General features: G+C 40.5%; 1 protein-coding gene across 2 annotated transcripts in view; it reads left to right on the top strand.

Moving 5' to 3' along the window:
- slc66a2 (solute carrier family 66 member 2) overlaps nucleotides 1–20,681 on the top strand; it is a 30,149-nt gene extending 9,468 nt beyond the window's left edge. For both annotated transcript variants that reach the window (XM_032535578.1, XM_032535579.1), the window contains 2 exons: nucleotides 8,081–8,297; nucleotides 18,326–20,681. In XM_032535578.1, coding sequence (XP_032391469.1) covers nucleotides 8,081–8,297; nucleotides 18,326–18,536 — 428 coding nt within the window. In that variant the 3' untranslated portion in view covers nucleotides 18,537–20,681. The remainder of the gene's footprint in view (nucleotides 1–8,080; nucleotides 8,298–18,325) is intronic.
- Nucleotides 20,682–24,431: the final 3,750 nt, after the last annotated feature.

Genomic DNA, 24,431 nt, shown 5'->3' with positions numbered 1-24,431 from the left:
CTTTTTAAATTTGTTCCTTGAACTACACTTGGTTTCAGCACAATGCCCCTTTTATAATGGACATGTCATGAATACTGTGGGGTGGGTAATATTCTACTGAAAAGAATGAAAAGAACAGAACCAACAATGGATTGATCCCAAGACGTATTGCCTGTTTACACAAAGCCTGATGTGTCTTCTTCCTCTGTGCCATAGAGCTCCATTGGTCCAAAAACTGTTTGAGACACACCAGTGAGCCACAAACTGTCGCACTGGATTATGTTAGTTCGTTACAATGAACGAACACACACACACACACACACACACACACACACACACACATTGTAGTTGATTTTCAATCCATTTCACACCATCCTGCGGCTGTGAATGCTTACTAGAGCAGCTAGACATAATCCCCAACAACTTTTTTTGGTCCTGTTTGAGGAACATTTGCTGAAGACTACATTGCCCAGCTGTTTTTTAGGATAAATGAAACTAAATGTGTGACCCATTTTTAAAGATTTAAATCTTCGGTAGGAACAAATGGGCTTGCGGCTGAGTGGCAGACAGGGAGAGAAGTAGGAAAATATCTTGAGGCGCATCCTTGGTTTTGGTCTTTTTAATCGATTTGTTGACAGTAATAAAAATATGAGATACGCCAGACTTAATCCTTTAACAGCAACTTGAAAAAAGTCAATATTTGTGTGCTTTTGATGTGAACTACTGTCCCACAATGCACTTCACAAAAGAAATGTGGGCCTTTCTCACATCTGCAAAAAAGAAATATTGTCTTTTTTTTGAGTTTATTGATAGTAACATTTCAAAGTTGCAGTCTAATGTCTAATGATTGTAATATTTCTTGTTTCGTCTGATTGATTTCTTGCATTCTTTAATAAAAACAAAAACATTTTAGTATATGGTGCACTATGGAATTACTTCACAGTACTAGTGAAGAAAGGGCTGCTGCTTCTGGTATGGACACTAGATGGCAGTATGCAACTATTTTAATGAAGAAGCAGGGTACACTTGGCTCAGCATTTGCCTCTTGGGACTGACTAGTGCACACTAGATGGCTTGGTGTTGAAGTGCTTTGGATGTTTTGTTGGATGATGTTAAGAAAAGCACAATTAGTTTTAACCAAACTGTGCTTTCCTATGGTTTAAGTCTGATTGTGTGTCATCAAGAGGGGGAGCAGTATTTCCTTGTCTTCATTGCCCAGATGTGGAAGCTGGTGTTAATTTGCAGCGCCTTTTACGGAGGGTCATTGATCAATGAAGTCTGCTGAGCACCAAATTAACAGAACGCAGTGTTCTTTGATCGCAGCTTTGCTGGTCTGCTAGTGTTAATATCAAGGCTAAGCATGTTGTTGGCTATTTATAGAAGCATGAAAACTGCCAAGAAGACAAAGTAGAAAGGAAGAGGTGAAGTGTGGATAGACACACAGCATCACTCCCGAGGCCTGGAGCGGCTGTGGTCAGTGTCAGGGCTGTAAGAGGAAAATAGGATCAGAGATGCAGCAATTCTGGGGCGCTAACAGCGTAACATCACGCACCAAACTGGTGTCAGGGTGCAGCCGTCAGGTGCCACAGCTTCACTGTGTAGCTTTCTGCTGTGACTCACCATAGTGTTGATTAGTCAGCAGGGCACATTCAAAACCTGTACATTTCCCTTACTGTTCAGTTTGTTCCCTTTTAGCATAGCACATATTTGTTCTACATCATTATCACACCAGGCAGTTCCATCAAACAGCTGGGCATTTGTACTCTGAAAGAAAAACAGTGTAACTGAATTTTAATAGAGCTTCCTGCGATGCCCACATGACACTGCTCTATGGCTGTGAACTTTAGTATTATTTTTATTTAATTTCAACATAAATCAAATACATGCATCACATATGTAATATCAGACATACGCTAAACCCTAACCCCTGTTCTCTGTGCACCCCTCATATAAAATCAGTTAAAATCATGTTTCCCAATTTTCCACTATTTTGGTCTGTAAACATTTTATGTAGAGGCATTGTGTAGGCATGTGCAATTTGGTAGCTCAGATAACAGCATGTAAGCGATGGTTAAGGAACATGATGTTTAGGTTCAAAAATGACGCGGGTGGTGCCGCCACATACAGCGTGTCCTATGTTGTATTTTTTTATTTTCTTCAGATGAGAGAAATCCTTGTGTAATAGTAGCTGAGTGTGATTTCTATGTAAGACTGTCTGCTGGAATCCTTTTAAGGAGATTAAAAGATCAGATCATTTGGCTGCGTCTGGGTCAGAGATGCAGGTGGTCCCTCAGGTGGCGGTAAAAGGGCTTGGAAGGAGAAAGTAAGATGAAATAATTGTAGAAAAGTTCACTTTCTCTAACGTGTGCCACAGAGTCAAAATGTACTTTCAGTTACTTTGAAGACCTGACACAGGAAACCCTGATTGGATTTTTCAAAGTCTCCAGAAGCATATCAATTAATTTGTGTCAGCAAGCAAACCATTAAATAGGCCCCTGCGCCTTGATTGAAAATCCTGTGCGTGAGCTTTAAGGTGTCTGTGGTTTCCGACTCCAGGCTCCAGGTTTGTCCCCACGAGGCCGCGGCTGTGTCTGTCACCACCACATCCTCATTCACTTTCAGCAACTTTTTTATGTCTATTTCAGCTGAACATAGTCTGTGAATTGAAATTTCTAAAGTCTTTATTTGTATTCCAGTCAGCACATCTACATAGACAGGGAAGGGACGCGTAGTTAAATATTGAGAAAACGTTTAAAAAAAAAACTACTTTTATTTTTCCCTTGCAAAATGTTTTTCAAGATAACTAATTTTAATACTTTGTTCACATAATCCTTTATTATACTCACCTTATACCTTTTTCTTAAAGATATTGACCACAATATCAATTAGCATCGGCAGTACTCCAGTCAAACGATACTTGCCTTCGATCCTTTTTGTACCCAGATCTAGAAAAAAATGACTATTGGTATGGCCTCGCTAAAAACGTTCTTTGATTTAATCCGACGCGTGATTGGCCCACTACTGCAGCAGTCGAGCGCGGCCTGTTTGACATGCATTTTTATTATTACACAGCATGTAGTTGTGAAAAAGCTAATTTACTAACCAGCAAAGACAATAACAGCTGGTTTATCTCATCCCCAAATTGAAAAAGACACCACTCTTTGGAAGCTTTTTCCACAAAAAGTAAACTTCACCATCCCTGCGCTGTTTGTGGCCTGCTCAGATGTCACAATGATCGAGTGGTCTTGTACCACAGAGATGTTTGCCTCACGATGTTACAGAGGTACATGATAATACAAGAGATCTTCCTTTCTTTCTATTGTTTGGTAATGGCTCATTGCTCATTCTGGTCCCATGGGGGTCTGTACCTTCGTCTTTATGGAGTTTGTCAGCTTAGAACAAATCACCCTGTCCTGTAGGTGCATTTATCCTCTCCCTAAGGACAGGTAGAGGCCTGACTTAGCCTCTAAAGAGACTTTAGTCTAGGTGGCAGTGCAGAAAAGTTTTTGGGCTTTGGCTTGGCAGTGAAAGCCCATTAGTCATTGTGAGAAAGCTCCCTGTCCAAATTTCAGAAAATTAAGCTCCTTGAAAAATCGGGTCTTCGATTTCCATCATAACTGTCTTTCATAATAACGTTCCTGCTGCTCCCACGGGTGCATTTCAGTGACAGCAAGCCATTATTTCAGCTACCCCCGTAGACTTCACCGGAGCCTAACTGTATCTGGCAGGGAACAGTTGGTAAACAAGCGATTGAAATCTCCAACTCTGACCCTTGTCCCTCTACACATGTACCACATTTCAAACTGAGCTGTGCACAAGACGTTTGGCCAGTACAGGGAGCCTACTGCATGCAGCTCAGTCTGTTCCCACACAGAGTGCTACCGTGGCTGCCACACAGCACAGGGATTAAAGACAAGGATGAGAATGCCCCCGGGTACACAAGTGGCACAGCAGTACAGGGTGTATGGCTCAGGAGGTACTGTAATGTGATAAATGTCCCTTAGTGGTCAGTGTGGAATGGTGTTGCATGCTGATCCACTTTTTCAAGATGTGTTTTTTTCTGCGTTTGCATGCTACTGATAATTAGAGGCAGATTTGCGTGCATCTTCAAACTGTGCACACGCAGGATTATGGGATGATGACAGCACAGCACTGGCATGAAGGAGTGTAATCACTAAAACATGAGCCGGGAGACCAGGACTGCACAAATAATTCAAAAGCATGTCATAATCATAATGTTTTTGTTTGAGAAAGAATGTTAAGATAAGAAAGGTGTTCTGTTCTTTGCAGAGTCCCTGGCCACCAAATTAAGTTTAACTTCGCCACAGAGTAAATTTCATGCATTATCTATCCTCCTTTCCCCATGCCCTTATGGGGGGGGGGGGGGGGGGGGGAGAGAGAGAGTTAAGAAAAGTTCATTTAAAGGCAGAAGTGGTCATGCAAATGCATTCTTTGATATTAGGTCCCCAATCATTAGCATCATTGAGATCATAAGTCATTAATTCATATTTGCTTGTATTTTAGAACAAATAAATGTTCTTAAGAAGTTTGAGGTGATGTGTTTTAAAATAATATGTAAGAAGTACAATTTTTCAGGAACTTGCTGTTTGAAAGCCCAAAAAAAGCCCACTCTACGCTGCGTTTCCTGGTCCCTTTTATGTAAAAAAAGATGAATGAAAGAGATGAAAATCTCACTTTTTAGATTATCAGACTTTTAATACGAAACCGACTTGAACTCAGAACATACTGTATAAACTCAAAACTATGACACATACTTTAAACAAGCTAACATAATATAGAGTAGCAAGACCATCCATCCATCTTCATCCTCTTATTTGTTAATTTGTTCTCCCGCAAGGGACCCAAACTTCCCTTTCACAGCCACATTAACCAGCTCCGACTGGGGGATCCCGAGGCGTTCCCAGGCCAGGTTGGAGATATAATCTCTCCACCTAGTCCTGGGTCTTCCCCGAGGTCTTCCCCGAGGCCTCCTCCCAGCTGGACGTGCCTGGAACACCTCCCTAGGGAGGTGCCCAGGTGGCATCCTTACCAGATGCTCAAACCATCTCAACTGCCTCCTGGCTACATTTTACATTGGAGGATATTGCTAACTTTAGCTGCATAGCTTAGCCACTTGCAGAAGGAACAAGCTAACAGACACACAGTGGAGTTGTTTTGGTTCATTTGGGGTTTGGGTTTTTGGCCTGACAAATAGAAGTCCAGTACTCATTCTTCTTTTAGCTCTCTTTTGGGGGCTTTCACATTTAACACACGTGACACTGTTTTGTGTTTAGCCTTGGTCTCTCCTCCAAAAGTCTGCTTAGGCGGAGCATACTGTTAGCCAGCTAATTAGCCAGCAGGCTAGCAAAACACTAAATGTTTCTACGGATCTCGCCAACCAGTACTTCTGTATGTGTTTCTCTGTTATAATATCCAAGCTGGGTCCCAGTCGTATCATCACTTTAAGCCATTATTTTAAATGTATCACATGAAAGCTGTGCATGCCTTTAGCTGCCAGGTTGGTGTTGAATGCTTCTCCCATTGCTCCTGATTGCTGATCCCCACGTGTTTGGCTGTTATCAAGCAGCGCCAGCCTGGTGCTAGTTGGCCCAGAATCACAGTCCTCTGCTGCCAGCAGGGTCCACAGCCACACCAGGCATCTGCAGCTATAACACCTACAGAATGAACACTGCTATGCAGTACGCTTATCAGCTCTCAAAGGATATTCTTGGTGTTGATTATACTCGGAACTAGAAATACATGCCCTGTTATAGATTTTACGTCCAACACTGCCACACTGTGTTGCCATCCTACACAGTTTTGCATGGTGCATCTTGGTGTATGGAGTGTGGAGTGGGTTGACCAAAGGCTGTGACCTTGTCTGTATTGCTCTTTTGAGATTCATTTGTTTACATTTATGGGATTTGTTAACTTTCATTAAAAAGGAACAATTGGATTTGCTCGATATTGCAAAGCCAGGTTACCTTCCACGCGTATGTGCTGGCGATGCGCAGTCATCGAAATGCCATCTAAATGTCAGAATCGGTCACCGTTAATTCTCTAATGGAACAATATTTAATTAAACCAGAAACTTAAATGCCATAAATGCATTCACTCTTTCACTTCTGATTTTATCAAGTCTTGGAAAAAAATGCAGGTTTGTTCTATTAAATCACTTTTTATTTATTTAGTTTTTGCTCACTCTTCTCTTATCTGGAGGCCTTTGCATGCCTATACAGTATACTTTATTTGAGTGCTTAGATGCGCCTCTTGGTTAAAGAGAGCCACATTTAAACATGATTAAACGAATGGGCTCTATTGCATTTGAGGCTAAATCCGATTTACGATGGGACAGCAGTGAAGAAACATCTTTGGCTCCCATCCATGATTAGATTTCCATGATAAAAATCTTTCAGTGTCCTCTGCTTGCAAATTAAACCAGCAGATACACATGCACTTTTTTCTATGAAGGCCGTGGGATTTTAATACCTAGTATTGGTGGGACAATTTCACTCTCCTGTTTCTTTGTAACCTTTTCTGATTTTACTATGTTTTTATTCTGTTAGATGTTGTTTTGTACTTTGTTCCTGATGTAAAGCACTTGGGATACCTGCTGGTTGCTGTAAAGTGCTGTAAAAATACATTTTGATTGATTGATTGATAGATATGTTGAATGGGTTTTAGCAGAGAATATATTACATGTTAAAATGTCTGACATTGCTTATTGTACCTCTTCCCTCCTCAACTATAGATGAAGTAGTACCTGAAGCGATCTACACACTGTGGCATTGTCAAGTTGAGATATTATCACAGTACGAGTGGTGTTGGCTCTGTTGCCTATTACGGGAAGCCGGTGTTGTTGTGCTCAGGATCTTTATCTAATCATTTCCATGAAGAAAAAACAGAAACCAGAGGTGTTAGGACAGAAAACGGTGTTTAAATCATCGTGCATCCGTGTCCAGATTGCCACCCAGCCCATTACTACTGTGTGTGTCTCACAGTGGTGTTTGCCCCTTCCCGGAGGTCCCTGAGGTTAAGAGCTTTTGTTTTACAAGAATATGAATGAAATCAAATCTAAATTGTTTGTGGGCAGTGACATATCGTTTTTTTCTTAATACGAGAAGAGGATTGTGGGCGTTGTGTAAGCACGTGGAGCTCACGTTTGAAGTTAGTTAACAAATTTCACAACAAAAGGGTTTTTGCATTATTTTGTTAACTATAGACCGCGACAAAAAGAACAGATGGGATTAGTAGATCATTATTTCCTCCAGTTGCTGGGTGAACTAACCTGAAATTAAAACCCTAATTTGTTTGTCATGGATATAGAAAAGTTGCATTATACACTACAAGCTATGACAACATGTAGCACCGACAAGTCATTGCGAAACAGGAAGGACACGTCGGGACTGATAAGACCCAATCAGGAAGCGAATCTGCGTCATCGTTTCCAAAGGTCTCCGTTTCTGCCCGTCCAGACTAAATCACAACCCTGGAGTTTTCAAACTAGAACCGGGTCAACGTTTTTAAATGGAGTAGTGTGGAGGCCGGGCGTACAGTAAATGTAGCAAAAGTAATGAAAATGAAAACGTGTTAGTGGGGAGGACGCCTGAGATAACCTGGATGACATCATCAGGGTTATTTGCCACTCTTTAGAAAGGTCCCTCCAGAGTCATAGAAAACATTATACATCTGATTATATTATTTGACCTTATATTTTTACGTACGTGTACATTTAGTGGACTGCCCCTTTTAAGAAAAGCAAAATGATAACCATGTTGGGAAAAGAAAATTTTTGTTGTACCTTTTTAGATGAAATTAAATGAAATGTTGCATCCTCTCGGAGCCACTGGCTAGACTTTTAGTTTGTCTTAAGCTGGAATAACATTGCTGTTGTCTAATTTGTTTTTATTTTTTTATTTATAGAACTGCTTTGCTTTACTGTCTTTATTTTTACAGGAACAGTGCACATCGAGTAATGTTTCTGTTAATATGCCAGTATTGTACCAGCTGGTTAAGAACCTCCTTGAGTTGCCAGTATTTAAAAACCGAATTCCCTTCTGTGGACTCATTTGGGATTTCCCTATGCTGTGCACCTTTTTAGACTTTGACTGGAGCTACTTCTGGTTGTGGAGTCGCTTCGTGGACTACATGCAGTGTGTGCTGGCCTTCACGCTGATGGCAGCCTACATCACCTACCTCTTCCTGGACTCTGCGCTGTTCGTGGAGACCCTGGGCTTCCTGGCCGTCTTCTCTGAAGCGATGCTGGGCACACCGCAGCTCTACTGCAATTATCAGAATAAGTCCACAGAGGGCATGAGGTACGGATTCAATGCTGAACATCCTGCGCTACGCTGACATTAACTGGGCCGGGGAGTGAATAATATATTACTCACATTTGTAGGCAGAACAAACATCAATAATATAAAAAAAAAATGAACCACAAGCACATGAAAAGTTAATACATCGATGACTATGTCATTTCTTGTCGTATTCTGATTGGTTGGGCTGTAGACGTGGGTCATTACAGCAGTCATGTGGGAATTTGGTTCTGTCTTTCTGACACTGTCGGAATTTAGCTGCAGGCTGTCTATGGTCACCAAAGCTCCAAACTAGGACCCCTGTTTTGCATCGGCGGCCAAAGTTTCTTTCACGCTTGTCAACTCTCATCTCAGAGAGCTCACATTCAGACAGTGTAAACACACTTTGAATGTCAAATGCACAACTACATTTTAATCTTTTGAGCAGAGTTTTCAGACAAAACCGATCTCTGTCCATACAAAACCTTTAGCTCCATAGCAGAACGAGGGCCCTCTTTTAACGATCTAAGTGCCTGGTATTGCTTTTGGGGCGTGTCCAAATCCACTTTTGCTAGTTTGACTGTGCGTGGTTTACAAAGGTTGTACTTAGTGTCATAATAAATCATAGGTGTGTTCTGGGTAGAGCTGGGCAATATATTGATATTATATCGATATCGTGAAATGAGACTAGATATCGTCTTAGATTTTGGATATTGTAATATGGCATAAGTGTTGTCTTTTCCTGGTTTTAAAGGCCACATTGAAGTAAAGTGATTTCATTTCCTGATCTTACTAGACTGTTGTAGCTGTTCTATTATTATCCTTTACCAACTTAGTCTTTATATCCACATTACTGATGATTATTTATCTAAAATCTCATTGTGTAAATATTTTGTGAATGCACCAATATTCAACACTACAATATTGTTGCGGTATCAATATCGAGGTATTTGGTAAAAAATTATAATTATTAAAATATTTGATTTTTCACATATCCCTTTAATAGCCAGGTGCGTTTGTACCTTGGTGCATTGCTATTATGATGGCGGATTTGCAACATCATATATTAATTTGTAGTCCTGTGTGCGTGTGTGTGTCAAGCAGAGTTTGCGCGCTGTGCACGAGCCTAGGCACATTTGTTATGAAAACAATGAAATGCATTATTGACTTTAGACCAGGTTTTTGTTGGTCTATGGCGCGCCCACTTTCTGCTGCCTCAAGATAGCAATATGCCCAGAACACACCTAAACACACCTCCCTGTAAAACCAGCACGCCCAGAATGCACCTGAACACACCTCCCTGTTAGACCAGCATGCCCATGGGCGCAAAGATGGGCGCAGGTGCATTTGCTATTTAAATTAATTAGTAATAATTAGTCTTACATTAGTAAAGACACTTGAGTCAGGCTTTGCACCGCGCTGCGCCGGGTGATAGGTGAAGATGGGGCCCCTAATCGCCGTCCATATTAACACACCTGACAACGCATATCATCACATGAGTATTTGCATACATTGCGTTGGGCGTGCACGTGCCCCATGTAAACAGGAAGCAGATTGTCTGAGGTTACTCTGGGATTTGAAATTCATGGATTTATAAGTTGAAAATACCTTGGAGAAAGAGCAACAATGGTGAAAAGTAAGACCAGGGATTTATTTGCTTGGCCCAACAATGTGATGGAACTGTGTACTATGTAAGCCTACTTAACCAATAAGACTGAGTGACGTGCATTGTTGTTCCTAAAGATCTCCGCAAGTGCAGATAAGTACCTGCCTGTCACACTTTCTTTTTCCTCCACTATTTGGGGCCTTGAGTATAATTTGCAAACAGTCACTCAGATGGAAATCAAAACAAAAGCTTGTTCATTGATGATAATGTCTTCATCCTGCTGATCGTTGTTTTATTTATGAGTGCCAGTTCCATCACGGGCAGCACCAAGGTTGTGATGTATTGCAGCACGCAATTGTGAGTAATGGCCCCAGATTATATTGTCTCGAATATTATCATTAACACTGACACATGCTTATTAAGTATTTCTGGCACCTGTCAAACAGGAAGTAAGGACTGTGCTCCTGACAACTATTTATTATGCTAAACATGACAATCGACCCTCTGAAAATCAAAATGGTGATGAGGAATCCTGTCTTGCTGTATCTACTGCTAATGTATCATTTTGGCTCATTAATGTCGATGTCTTCCAGTCTCAGGCTGTAATTAAAAGCCTTGACATGAAATAGATTTTTGAAAGCATGCACACTTTCAAAATCTAATCTACTAGCCGTTGCCCAGCCCCGGAAAACTTTGAGTGTGTGGCATTTTTAAACAGTTAATAAAAAGCAATGATTAAATAAATGGATTTACAAAGGACGTAAGAGCGCCACAAGATACAGATAAAAGGAAATATGATAAGGAGAAATGTTGAAGCTGTAAAAAAGTAATTTAAAAAAAAAAAGATAAGAGCTTTCTTGTGGTGTGTGTGTCCTGCCTCAGAGCCGAGTGTGTCCCTGTCTCTCTGCACTGGTTGGCTTTCTGCAGCAGACAGATAACAGAGCTCCAGCAGGGCTGCCTGTCCACTTAACTGGCCATGACAGCTCCCACGCTGTGCTTTCCATACCCTCTCTGGCCCATGCCTTATTTATTTTTTATTTTTTTATTTTTGTTTGTGTGTGTACATCCTATCCCCCCCGACACTTTGCCCACTCTCATTGTTTAACAAGCCGTCTACGGTACGTGCTCAAAGGAGGAGTCCACGCGGTTTTGTGATCAGCTTGTGTATGTGACCTTTTGGTGGTCCCAACTTTTAGTGACGTCTTTTAATCAGTTGTTTTCTCTGGTTTCGTAGCACGCATTTCAACAAAGCCCCAGGCCATAGTTGGCCACACATGCTGTCAGTCAGGGTGGCCATAAGGGTATCTATAAATACAATTGATTACTTACATAATGGATTTCCTTCTGTCCGATTCTTGAAGTCCTGACAACAATACCTAATGATTGCCATTAAAGTTTTAGAAAGAGCCCAACCATATTCTGCTGTCAAACCCCACAGCAGGATGTATTTACCAGTTGCCCTTGGCGATAAACTGCACAACAACACATTGATGCAGGAATACAAAGCAGTTTTTAGTCATGCACAGTATTTCTGTATGAATTACTTCCCCTTTAGCTCTGGCTCACCTTTCAAAAACTCAGCCAAACTGACTTTCAAAATGATTTCCTTAAACTTTGTTGGTCTACTGGGTGATGCCCATGGTTTCCGTGGCAACAGCAAGTGCGGCTTAATACAACAGCAAGCACTCTTTAGCAGCCAATTGTCAGAAATTAAACCGAAGAGTAACTGGTGTATCGGTTTATAGTTTACAGTTGCCCCTGCTTGTTTTAAAAAATGCAAATAATCTGCTGTCAAACCATTCCAAAAAGGTGGATACTTTAAATGTGAAGCAGGAGGTTTAGTTTGCCCTAATTAATACAGCTCTGATACAATCTATATCCAGCGCATAATGTAAATAAACACTAAATTTCCCCAAGAGGGACCGATAAAGTACGTCATTCTTTAAATATATTGAATGGCCATTTCATAAAAAAATGCAGACCATAAGTAGTCTGAAAAATGGATTCAAAGGAAAGATATTAAAGAGACATTTTTTTTTTTTTTTTTTAATGTAATAATGATTCAAATTTAGTGCTACACATATACAATGCTGTGATACTCTGATAAAGGTACTGCGGAATGTATTCTTACCTAATGTGTTATATACATTTTCATTTTATAAGCTATGCAAGATTTTAAGGCCAAAAATAAGGAATATAGTATTGTGAGGGTTTTGCACATTTAAATTAATTGTAAAATACTGAAATGCCCAGGCAGTATGAAACATGAGGTGTCAAGTCATTTCTTGTCTTACCCTGCAACATATTCTGCCAGGATCAGGATCGGTGCAGAAAAGCTGCCACAGGAGCCGAGGACGTTGTCATTTCCACTTCCTTTTTGTTTGTGTCCTCTCCTCCCTCTGTGCACAACCTGTTGGTTCTATCAGGCTGTTGCTAGGTTACTTTACCTCAGCACTCCATTCGGTGTATGTGTATGTGTGTGTGTGTCTGTGACTGTGTCTGTCACACTAACCGTAGACTAACCCGTTCGTAGGGCACACTACTTCAAGTCTTACCGGCATCTTGTAGTTTTTCTAACGTTATGCTTTTGTTTTTGCAGTTTAAAATGATAAAACCAAATGTGTTTTGTTATGTGTATAATGACCCTTAAACTGGTGCATGCTTGATTTATCCTGTCCTGAAATGTGAATGTAAAGCACGTTTTTGATGGTTGATTAATGTAAATTGTAGTTGTTGTTTTTTTAAATTTTAACTGTGTGTGTGTGTGTGTGTGTGTGTGTGTGTGTGTGTGTGTGTGTGTGTGTGTGTGTGTGTGTGTGTGTGTGTGTGTGTGTGTGTGTGTGTGTGTGTGTGTGTGTGTGTGTGTGTGTGTGTGTGTGTGTGTGTGTGTGTGTGTGTGTGTGTGTGTGTGTGTGTGTGTGTGTGTGTGTGTGTGTGTAAGCACACAGACAGGAGAAGTACCCCTTCCAAATAAATAAGATCCCATGCAGCATGAAAGTGTGGAAAACATCCTCCTAGTTAATGGGCCAGCCAGGATCACCCTGCTGCAACATTGTAAAAAGTGTCAAAATACTACCAGTACTTGCAGTAGGAATCTTTACCACCTTAATGTATATACACCCTCCCCAGGAGATGGAGTCAGAGCAGGGGAAATGTTGCCAGTAGAAGGAGTCAAATTGGATATCCTCAGTATGTATACACAGTAGCATTACCTTTTACACACTGTCAAACAGGCTGTGCAAAGCAGTTTTTAATAATGAAATATGGATAGAGTTCGGGGGGGAGGGGGATGAGTCCTGCATTGGAGGCTTTAGTCCCTTGAGGGCACACTACTAATTAATTGACCCCCAGGTTCTCTGGCAACATCACTGATGCTGTTTGACACCACTAACTGCTCTGTTACCATAATGGGTCCCCGGTGGGGGGGATGCATCTAGTCCAAGGCCCTGCCTTTTTTGGATATCAAGCAGCACTGAGGCAGTTATTTAGCCCAAACAGCTCCCATACAGCATAGAAAAAAGCAAATCCAAGGCACTCTTCTACAAAACCTCTTAGAGAAATTAAACCTTAAAAAAGACAAAGATTAGGATTCAATGAATTGAAAACGCTGATATGCAGCAAAGAAATAATTTAAACTGGCAGGTTGAAATGCCATACTCCCAATTTAAAATGTGTATTATTATTTGTATTTGTTTTTTCTGTAAATCAACATCATTTAGACATTTTCTTTAATCTTAAACTATAGTTAAAACTGGATTTGGAACCAAGTGCAAATTTCTCAGCCAGAGCTACTGTACTGGAAGATAGACATTTTAAATGGGACAGTAGGCCAGCTGAAAGGTGTTTGTGTTAATAGTTTTCAGGCCGCTTCTATTATTAAACGGTCCCCAACTTAGAGAGCCAGAGGTATGCTGATACGGACCAGCCTGCCATAAAACAAATCAAATGCAACACACACAGACAAACACAAAACAGGGAGCTGGGACATTCAGACAGACAACTGCAGCCTTATAAGGCTTGTGGTCTTAGTCTGGGCTGAGCTGCTTCCCAGTATGCTAGATAAGATGGCCAGAGCCTTATTTAGCCTGCAGGCGGCTGTCCATGCACACAGACACACACAGCCACGTGCTGGGAGAGATCTGTGTTGACCACTGATGCTCGGCGGCATCACCCATGTGTCCGGGTTCATGGGGCTGCTGTGTGCAGCTCCGGCTCCCTCCAGCTGGACAGCCTTTAGATCATCTGTCCAAACCTTCCTCCATCCATCTGCTCACATCACTCAGAGGGATGCTTCCTCTTCATCAGGATACATGAAAAATGAATCTATTTTTTTCTGCTCCTACAGGGTGAAAATCGTGTTGAGACGTGGCAATGGAAGTAAAGTCTTATTTTGTGAGGGGAGTAGCACTGCATTTTTTTTGCTATTCGCTGTCAAAACAAATTACACATAGTTTAGTCAAGGCGAGACGATACCGGATGATATAGGTAAAGATCACAAATTACTGCAAAACAAATTTCAATAATGTGGCATCTACTCTCACAAAACTTAAATAAAGTTACTTGTTTTAGGAAACTCAATGCAGTTGCAACTACACTGCTTTGTCGACTTGGGATAATGCTGCAGGCACCGCGGGGGTAAAATCTCACATATCTGAAAATATTTTCACATTGATAGTTTTCCTTTAAAGGGACACGCCAGCGCTTGTTGAAATAGGGATTATCCCGGTCTCCCCTAGCTGTAGATAGTTGGGCCAACGCATTTTTTGCCTCAGCTTAGCGTAGTGAATGGAATCCTATGTTGCCAGTTAGCATGTTGTGAGTAAAAGTGAGCCAACCAAAAAAAACAACAACAACCTAATTACTTCTTGTGGCCTGCGTATTCACATCGAGTACAAATAGCAATAGACTAGACAATTTCCTAGGCCGAGATATCACGCAGTGACTGTGTGAGCCATTGCGTGAGTATGGCATTTGGGCCATCGAAGTAACCATATTTGGATGACAGGGTGGAGCTATGGGAAAACACTGAGCTAAACCCTAAGTTACCAGCTAAGGCTAGCTAGCTTGGTTGGTAAGGTGCCTCAGTAATTCACGTTGCTAATTTTGGCTTGTGAAAAAACAGGCTTAAAACAAAATGAACTTGTGACTCCTTAGACTGATCACACACTGAGAGGGTAAAAGACGAAATTGTAGATGCCGAGAAGTGGTAGGATCTCTTTTGGCAGAGCTAACAAGCTCCTGAGAAAAAAAGAGTTTGAGGACGGTAGGCAGGGAATGCAAACAGGTATAGAAAGGCAGAGGGGATGGTGGGACAATGAATGGACGAGGAGAAAGAGAGAAATGCTGTAGAGAGTCGACTTATGAAATAAGTAAAACAGTATGTGCAATTTGAAGGTAGGAGGGACATTTCGAGATGCTGTATGGAAAGAGCTGGCAAAAAAATAGGACACTAGTATGAGGAAAATGGCAAGGTTTGCACAAACTTACCTTACAAATGAAAAGGGTGGAACTGGAGGCGTAAATAATGCAAAATGAGACTTGGCTGCACAGCTTTGCCCCGACTGGGGTGGGAGACACTGGATTACCTCTCATCCATCCTCTACATCTGTTAAGAGGCTTATAGAAAGGCCGGGAATCTGCTAACAAAGACTCATCCTGTTTGCTTTATCGCCATACCGCTATCAGGAATCAAAGCTTTGTTCTGTGCCGATTTGATGTTCCGTGAATTACACAAACACTAGGCCACCGCCATGGATTAATGCTTATGACCCTATTATGAGAATTACAGCTTTGATTTATCATTGTTACATCGGTGGATTATTAAATTGAAAACATATCATGATGTGGGGAAATACGTCGTGAGGATCAGCCTCCGGTCGATAGTCATTGAGTCACAGTCATTGATTTAAAAAAAGGGCAAGACACTCTAGATAGGTCCTTTCATTACTTTTTTTATTCGTTTTTCGTTATTGTGCTTTGAGTGTTAGTTCACCCAAATTACAAACAAATACCATCCATATGTGATATTGAACATCTCAATTCAAAAGCTTGAGCATTAATCAACAGCAGTCTCCACTTGTCTGGAAAGGCCTTCTTCAAGATTTTTGGACCCTGGCTGCAAGGATTTGCTCCAATTGGTTGTATCAAAAAGGAAATAAATCGGCCAATATTTTGTCCTGCGACATGGTTGATTCAGCTACAAGAGCATTAGGCCTTTTTCTCATAATAACTCGTTCTTCACACATGTAGCACACAACAGGAGATTGTCCGTGTCAACACGTTCTTACCTACTAAAATGACTTTGTGTGGTTAAGACGAGGGGTGATATCTGGTTAAAGCATGCAGGAGGCAGGACATGACGCGGCTAATACCGCAAGTAAATGAACAAGTCTCTTGCCTCTTTCCCTTTTTTTCATTTTACTCGGTGTAAATCACCATGCTTCTTGACCCTCGGATGTGTGTTTTCTTCCGATTTTTCACCAGCCCGCGTGATGGAAACATCATGAACACGGCCACTCGCACGCTGTGACGATTTCCTATTCTATTCACTCATGGGCTGAGGTCAGGACTCTCTAAAGGCCAGTCAAGTTCTGCCTCACCAACTGGAAAAACCATTATAACCCTGACTTTAGGGGCAGTGGTGTGACTTGCAATTTCAGATATCCATCTCTAGGATTTCTATCTAAACCTCACTGCGATATAGAGATGAACTAAATGTCATCTTGGGAGCACACAGCATTGGAAAATGACATAAAAAATGTCTTAATATAAAAGTATTATTTTGTAGAAGAGTCCCGGAGAAATGGAGCAACAGGAACGTTGATTCTTAAAAAAAGAAAGAAATGTTGCTGATTATTCGCTACCTCTGCATGGCTAGAGGGCGCTGGGGCATAAACCAACCCTTTAAATTTAAGTAGCACTTTCCTCACTGCCAAAAAAAACTCCCACAATGCTTTATCAAATTGTGCTGACCGACCAAACAGGCACGCTTGAGTGAACGGCTTCCAAATGTCTCGGCATGGTGGTATTGTTGAAGGCCGGTCGCTTTAGGAAGCACATCTGAGGATTGCTGTGTGTGTTCACACGCACACAGGTGCATTGGAGACGCAGTGCTTGCTCAGTCCTTTTCCCTGCCATCATTGCCTACACTTATCCCTGCCTCACGCATAAAAAAGTTAATAAAAAAACCCAGCTCTGCAGAAGTGGAGAGGTGTGTTGAGTCTGTTATAATAACCAAGGACTTTTAGAGGAGTGTACCCTCATTTCTTCAGTGCAGTTGTGTATTGTGTCTTTGTCTGTTTTTAAAGAGCATGAAGGACAACGCTTATGCTTAAACCTAATGTTGTCCTCGGGTCAAATTGACCCGTTTTCCCATATCAATGTTTTTTTTATTCACCCAAAATAACATAATTGATTCTACACAATGCTCTTTGGCAAGTACAAATCTCTACTTTCATTAATGTTGGCGTGTCGTATTTAATTTCATGGCATTTGAAAAACAAATTGAAGGGTTTTTGAAATAGTATTGAGTAAAAGTTGACATATTCCATTCTGTGATTATCCATCAACATACATTCCTTTAATTTTAGTCTAAATAATTCCCAATTTTTGCTTTTATAACTCAAACATTAGGTATAATTTCCTAAAAATGAAGTTTATTGAACATAAGTTCCCAAAATAACTGCAAAACCAGTTAATAAGTTGATGTTACGTAGTGTTGAAAACCTCAAAACAAAGTGACAAACGTTGAAAAAAAAGCATCAAAAGTGTTGAAAAATGGGACACAAACGTAAGAAAAAGTTAAAAACATTGATAAAAAAAAGAAGGTATTTTCCATTCCCTTTAACAGCCAGGCGTGTTTGGACCTTGGAGCATTGCTATTATGATGGAGGATTTGCACTCATATTTTTATTTGTAATCTTTTGCGTGTGTGTGTGTGTGTGTGTGTGTGTGTGTGTGTGTGTGTGTGTGTGTGTGCTGTGCTTCCCTCTGTGTGTGTAACAAGCAGAGTGTGCGCACGCTGTGCACGAGCATAGACACCTTTTACTAATACTCTGTTAAAAAACGATGAAATGTTGCGTTATTGACTTTACACCAGGTTTTTGTTGGTCAATGACACGATTACTTCCTGCTGCCTCAAGATAGCAAAACGCCCAGAATGCACCTGAACACACCACCCTGAAAATTGACAACCGCGTCTGTCTTAAACCAGCAAAGACACTTGGGTCGGGCTTTGCGCCGCGCTGCCCAGGGTCCCAAGAGCAGTTGAAACATGTTTAAAAATGGGCATTTCGAAATGGAAAACATATAAATGACATTAAAAAGGGGAACTCCAACTGTAATGAAAATTATGAATGATGAAATAACATTTCACGGTAATGAGTTTGAGATAAATGTTCATGATGAGTTTATTCATTATCCCTTACTTACTCTTTCCCCCCAGTATCAAGATGGTGCTGATGTGGACCAGCGGCGACACCTTTAAAACGGGCTACTTTCTGCTCACCAAGGCTCCGGTGCAGTTCTGGACGTGTGGCCTGCTCCAGGTCTTGGTGGACTTCACCATCCTGTTCCAGGTTTACTACTACAGCCGCTACCCACAGAAACCAGTGTCCCACACCGTCTCCCACACCACCAGTGCCAAAGCCCTCTGAAAGCCTCCGCAAGCTCTCTGAGGACACCAGTGAGGAAGGTGCTGTGGACATATATAACAAGACACGAGTACCGAGGCACCTTGAGATGACGCAGGCTGCTGACCTTCACTCCCCAGTACACATAAAGACACATACACACACATGAATAAGGCAACAACATACACAGACACTCGGTGGTGTTGGTGTCTGCAGTGATACCCGTCGGACACTTGTTACAAACAAACTGATTTATCCTTCTGACTTATCCTCCATGCAACTGTATGCTTTTGTCTTGGAATCTGGACTTCACAAATAATATATTCTTGTATGTGGAGAATATTATGCACATACATGAGTGTATACAGTGAAAAACTGGAGATATACAGTATGCACTGAAATCCATGCTCAAGGAGACATGGACCAGCTGCTATTGTCCACATTAGCTGATGATTGTTGCATGGACCCTCTGCCTTAAAACCCGCCCATTCAAACATGGCTTGCTGCATTACAAGCAATATGCATGTATGTCTCAATCAAAAGGGAGACAAATAAATGCTAATTTACAACATTACTGAATGTACCAAATTACATATATATATTTTCCTCCCAACACTGGTCAGTCTACTACTTGTTGGACAGACAACTGAAGAATGGAATTGTAAGAAAGTCGAAGCAATCAGACGTTGCTAAAAGAAGATGAATCCCAAAGGCTTGAAGATGCAATCTATTGGCTTTTATAAAAACAAAGGATCATAATACATTAGTGGCCTTGATGGTAACGGAGCAATGAGAAAGTCAGAGCTTTGTAAAAAAAAAAAATATATATATATATATATACAAATAAATAACATAAGTGCAGTCTTCTATCTGAAGCATCATTAAAGCATCATGACTGGTGTTCAGGCTGCATAAAGATGTTTGTACTGATGATGTTGACATTTTGGATATCATTTTGATCATTTTCATTCCACATATATCCAAATAAATTGTGGTGCATTTAGACACAAAGCAAATGTGGCGCAAAGCACAATTGCATACAAAGTCATTAATACAAGTGGGCGGGAATGTGCTCTGGCCAGGGCCAAGTGAAGCAAGAACGAGTCAACGTGTGTTGGAAATGTGTAAATTTGAGCAAAATCTGGTTTATCCTGTGGGTTTATGAATCCAAAAGGTACAAGGGACTATAGGAAAAAGGAGAGACTCTGCATACACGTGTATGCATACACTGCTTGCTAGCTACAGCTGTTTGTTCTTTTCTTTGAATGGCATGACGTAGATGCGACATTGTCTTGCAAATGTGGCCATCACTCCTGTAAGAATGTAAGAATAACACAAGCACCAAGTAAATTGCTGAGATCTGGATAATACAAAGTTATTATTGCCGATAGAAAATTACAGCCAAATTATCCTTTTTAGACTAGTTTACTTTTTCATTGTCTGATACTTTTGAATATGTCCAGCCAAATCATAAATCCACTTTCCATCACGTTGGTTGTGGGTGGCATCCCCTGGTATCCCTACTCACGACTCCACATCACTGTGTTGGACAGATTTATACTCATCAAAAGAAATTAATTTCCTGTTCGGATGGAGAAGCAGCCACGTAACATCGTGCAGGTTTTGTTTATTGTTGATGTTTTGTAATCTTTCTCTGGGGAGCGGAGAAATGCCAAACCAGGAGGTGTCAGGACTGTCAGACTTTCAATGAACTGTGTACCACAGCAGACCTGATTCTGTCCTCCTCTCGAAGCTTCAAGAAATGGAAAGTTCCCTTTTGTTCCAGAGGGACGTGGCAGGACTTTTCTATAAATATTTCTTTCCTAGCTCTAAATGTTTTTTTTGTTGTTGTGGATGTGCACCTTTTGTGTTCACACTATTTATTCTGTTCATCCGTTTTTATAAATATTGTAATGCCAATGGAAGGTAGTGCATGCCTGTTTATGCAGGCCGTGGTGAGGGGGACTCTGTTATTTCCTGACAGGTTGTTGCTCAACAGGATCAAAAAGACCTCCGGGTTTCACTGAATTTACTGTTGCATTCCATGTATTGTTACTATTTTTTGCTTTGTGTTTTTTTTTTTTTTTTAAATCATGTAAAGGTATTTTTGATACTGCCATGTTGTCCATTGTCATCAGTGTGTGAAACCCACACCTAGTTTAATGTACCCAAAAATATTTTAACCGTTTTTTTTTTTTTTTAATGCAATTTGTACAATGTTACATTGTTTTTTTTTACATTGCCAATTGTCCATCTCAGTAAATTAGTGTCCTGCACCTGTTTAAACACCAAGTACAGTTGAGAATCTAGCGTGGCATTGACGACCAATAAATAACACATGGAGAGACTCGTGTTTTGTTTGTGGAGAATGTTTGTGTCAGTTGTGCCACTTTCGATCCGCCGCTGCCCCCATCAGCGATGCAGCTCTGGCTGACATCGATTGTCAAAGGAAGAATAAGCCGACCAGCCGTGGTCCGTCTTTGGGCATTTGCCTTCTAAGCACATTTTAATGTGCAGGGCTCTCACATCAGGGTCTTAAGTGGTTCACAGAAGAGACGGTACATAGATAATAGACGTGCCAGCCGATGGGTGGCAAGATCAATTGGAAAAGGCATTTTCTAAAAGTATACCCAGATTTATAACGAACTCCTTGGAAGTCTTTTATCATGTCATTAAATCCCTTTTTTTTAATGTATTTATGTCAGGTTTATTTATCAGGGACAATGCACACTGACAAGTAAGAGGTCACCATAAAACAAGATAAAATGATTAAAGTTATCAATAATACAGATTTGGCTTTATACAATAAAACAAAAGTTGGTTATACTTATGCAAAAGACAACAACATAGAAAAAAGAACACACACAGCTAGGCCAGTTTCAGAGAGCAGGTTTAGTGAAAATTCCAGCTCGTTTCAGAAAGAGGTTTTCTTCAGTGAACCTCTTGTTTCTCTCAGTCTCTTCCCTTTGACACAGCATTCATTCATTCTTTCATTCATTCATTCATTCATTCATTTAATCTGTATCAGGCGCATATTAGCACTTTATACAACATACTATACTATGGCTTATTTCGACATATGTAATTTGCCATTTTTCTACATTTTTTTCTACATACTGTGCTCAGTAACAGTGTAGCAGACCCAAGGGAGAAGCGATCAAAACCCACAAATTATAAACTTTTTAGCTTTCTCTGTTAAAACTCGGCCAGAGACTACAAGATTGTGAGGGGACCAACTCGTTTTGGATAAAATGGCTTGGGTATTGTTATTGCTTGGATTGCTGGCGATGTAGGAAAAAAGGTTTCGGTGATCTTTCACCGCTGTGAATAAAGACACAAGAAAAAAGGTATGGATTCACACTCAACTTTAGACACTAGCGGAGCAGAATCTTTCTGTATTTCTTTACTTCATAACAGGTTTTAACTATAACTAAGTCATCTGATGCTTTGAGTGTGGGCTTAATCAAATCATGAAACTTTAAGCTTTCAAATGGTGTGCTACATGAGCTTTTTAATTAAGATTTAATGCTTGCAATTTATGAAAAGGTATGAGTGGAGAAAGCAGTCCCGTCAGCAGGATGGTGTAAATTTACAAGTAAAGCTAATTAAAAGAATTTCATGCTATTAAAACCATATTTTTTAGAATTTTTTAAGGCTACTCTAAAAATGAATCCTCCTGTCAAGTCATCTTCATTTCAACTCTGCATGAGGCAAATCATATCCAGTGTGTCACTCATGTGATATCGAGCCACTCTGATGTGTGCTTTTAAAAGAAAAGGCTTAAAGTGTCCAAGTAAAGCTGTATTTGAAGTCTTTTTCAGGCTGTTTTAAAACCATATTCTAAGGGTTTTTCAGGCTACTCTAAAATGTATCCTCCTGATAAGCCAGCTTCCTTCCAACTCTGGGCGAGCAACACATTTCCAGTGTGTCACTCAGGTAATATCGGACAATTCTGATGTATTATTCTAAAAGTAAAAGCTTAAATGTCCAAGTAAAGCTATATTCAAAATGTTTTTCAGGTTGTTAAAGCCATGTTTTTAATCTTTTTGAGGCTGATCTATACATTAATCCTCCTGTTAAACCAGCTTCATTCCAAGTCTGGGTGAGTCGACACATATCAAGTCTGTCACTCAGGTAAGTTTGACCCATTCTGATGTAGGATTTTAAAAATCTAGGCTTAAATGTCTAATTAGAACTATACTAGAATTCTTTATCAGGTTAATTAAAGACATTTTTGTAGTCTTTTTTAGGCTACTCTAAAAATGTATCTTCCTGTTAAGCCAGCTTGACTCAAACGCCGAGTGAGAGAAAACATATCCAGTGTGTCACTAAGGTAATATCAAACCATTCTGATGACTGTTCTTGAAATTAGTAGTAAGGCTATATTTGAAGTATTTTTCAGGCTTTTAATGCCATATTGTTAGTCTTTTTCAGGCTACTCTAAAAAGGAATCCTCGTGTTAAGCCAGCTTCATTACAACACCAGGTGGGAGATCACACATCCAGTGTGTCCCTCATGTGATATCGAGCCATTCTGATGTAGAATTTAAAAAAAAATGTATGCTTAAATGTCCAAGTAATCAGTAATTCTGATGTCTTACTCTAAAATTAAAAAAATAATAATAAAACCCCTAAATGTACAAGTACAGCTACATTTGAAATATTTTTTCAGGCTGTCAAAGCTATATTTTAGTCTTTTTTAGGCTACTCTAAAAAGGAACCCTCCTGTTAAGCCAGCTTTATTTCAACTCTGGGTGAGAGAAAACATATCCCGTGTGTCACTCAGGTAATATTGAACCATTCTGATGTAGGATTTCATAATTAAAGACTTAAATTTCCAAGTGAAGCTGTATTTGTTTTATGGTTTCAGTCTTTATTTGGTCTCTGTATCCTGTTTCTGTTATTTTTGTGTTTCCTCCCTATCCTTGTGCTTGTATCTTGTTTTCTCCCCGGTCTGGTGTTGTTGGTCCTGTCTTGGGATTCCCTTGAGTGTCCGTATGTTCTGTTTCCTGTTTTATTTTGAAGTCTGTTTTTTTTTTCTCGTCCTGTATTTAGTTTTACTTCCTGTGTTTTCCCGCTCTTGTGATTACCAGATGTTTTCCACCTGCTTCCCTGCCCTCTTGTCACCTGCCTCTCGTTACCTCATTACCTTGTGTATTTAATGTCTGTGCTTTCCTTGTCTCTTGTCAGATCGTTGTGTCTTGTTGCTGCATGTAGCGCTGTTTAGTTTTTTGTCCTGTCGGTACTGTGTCCTGTTGGCGTGTTCCTGAGCTTCCCTGTTAATTTTCCTTGTGCAGTTTTCCCTGTCGTTGATTTCTGTCTTTTTCTCACCTTTTTTCCCCGCGGACCTTTTTGAATATTTTTTGGATGTTTGGACTTTGTGTATTCTTGTTGCTATGTTTTTTTTTTTTTCTGTTCTGGACAATAAATACATCTTGCCTCCTCCTCCCTGCCTCCCTGCAATTCTTATCTCTGCGTTTCGGTCCTAAAGTTCATTTAACCTTAACAATTTGAAGTCTTTTTCAGGTTATTAAAGCCATATTTTTAGTCTTTTTTCAGGCTACTCTGAAAATGTATCTTCCTAATAACCCAGCTTCATTCCAAATCTGGGTGAGACAACACATATCCGGGGCCTGTTGCACGAAAGTAGAATAAAGATATCCAGGATAAGTGAAAAAGCGCAGCTTGACTTAGTGTGACCTGCTCATCGCGGCTTAATCGGTTGCACGTTTGCCGAGCCAGGATGAACAGGTGGAGCTATGTCAAGCCAGGTGTAGATAGCTGGGATAAGTGCACGTTCACGGCTTTCTCAAATAGACCACGTTATCGATCCCAGATTTACTGATGCAGAGATGAGAAGACGCATGCGCCAAATGTTTCACCCAATGAGCAGCATCTTCTAATGGAAAATAACGAGGAG

This window comes from Etheostoma spectabile, chromosome 14 (genome assembly GCF_008692095.1).
Source record: "Etheostoma spectabile isolate EspeVRDwgs_2016 chromosome 14, UIUC_Espe_1.0, whole genome shotgun sequence".
In the NCBI taxonomy this organism is placed as follows: Eukaryota; Metazoa; Chordata; class Actinopteri; order Perciformes; family Percidae; genus Etheostoma; species Etheostoma spectabile.
Note: the sequence above shows the minus strand (reverse complement) of the source record. Positions and strands in the feature narration are given on the sequence as shown.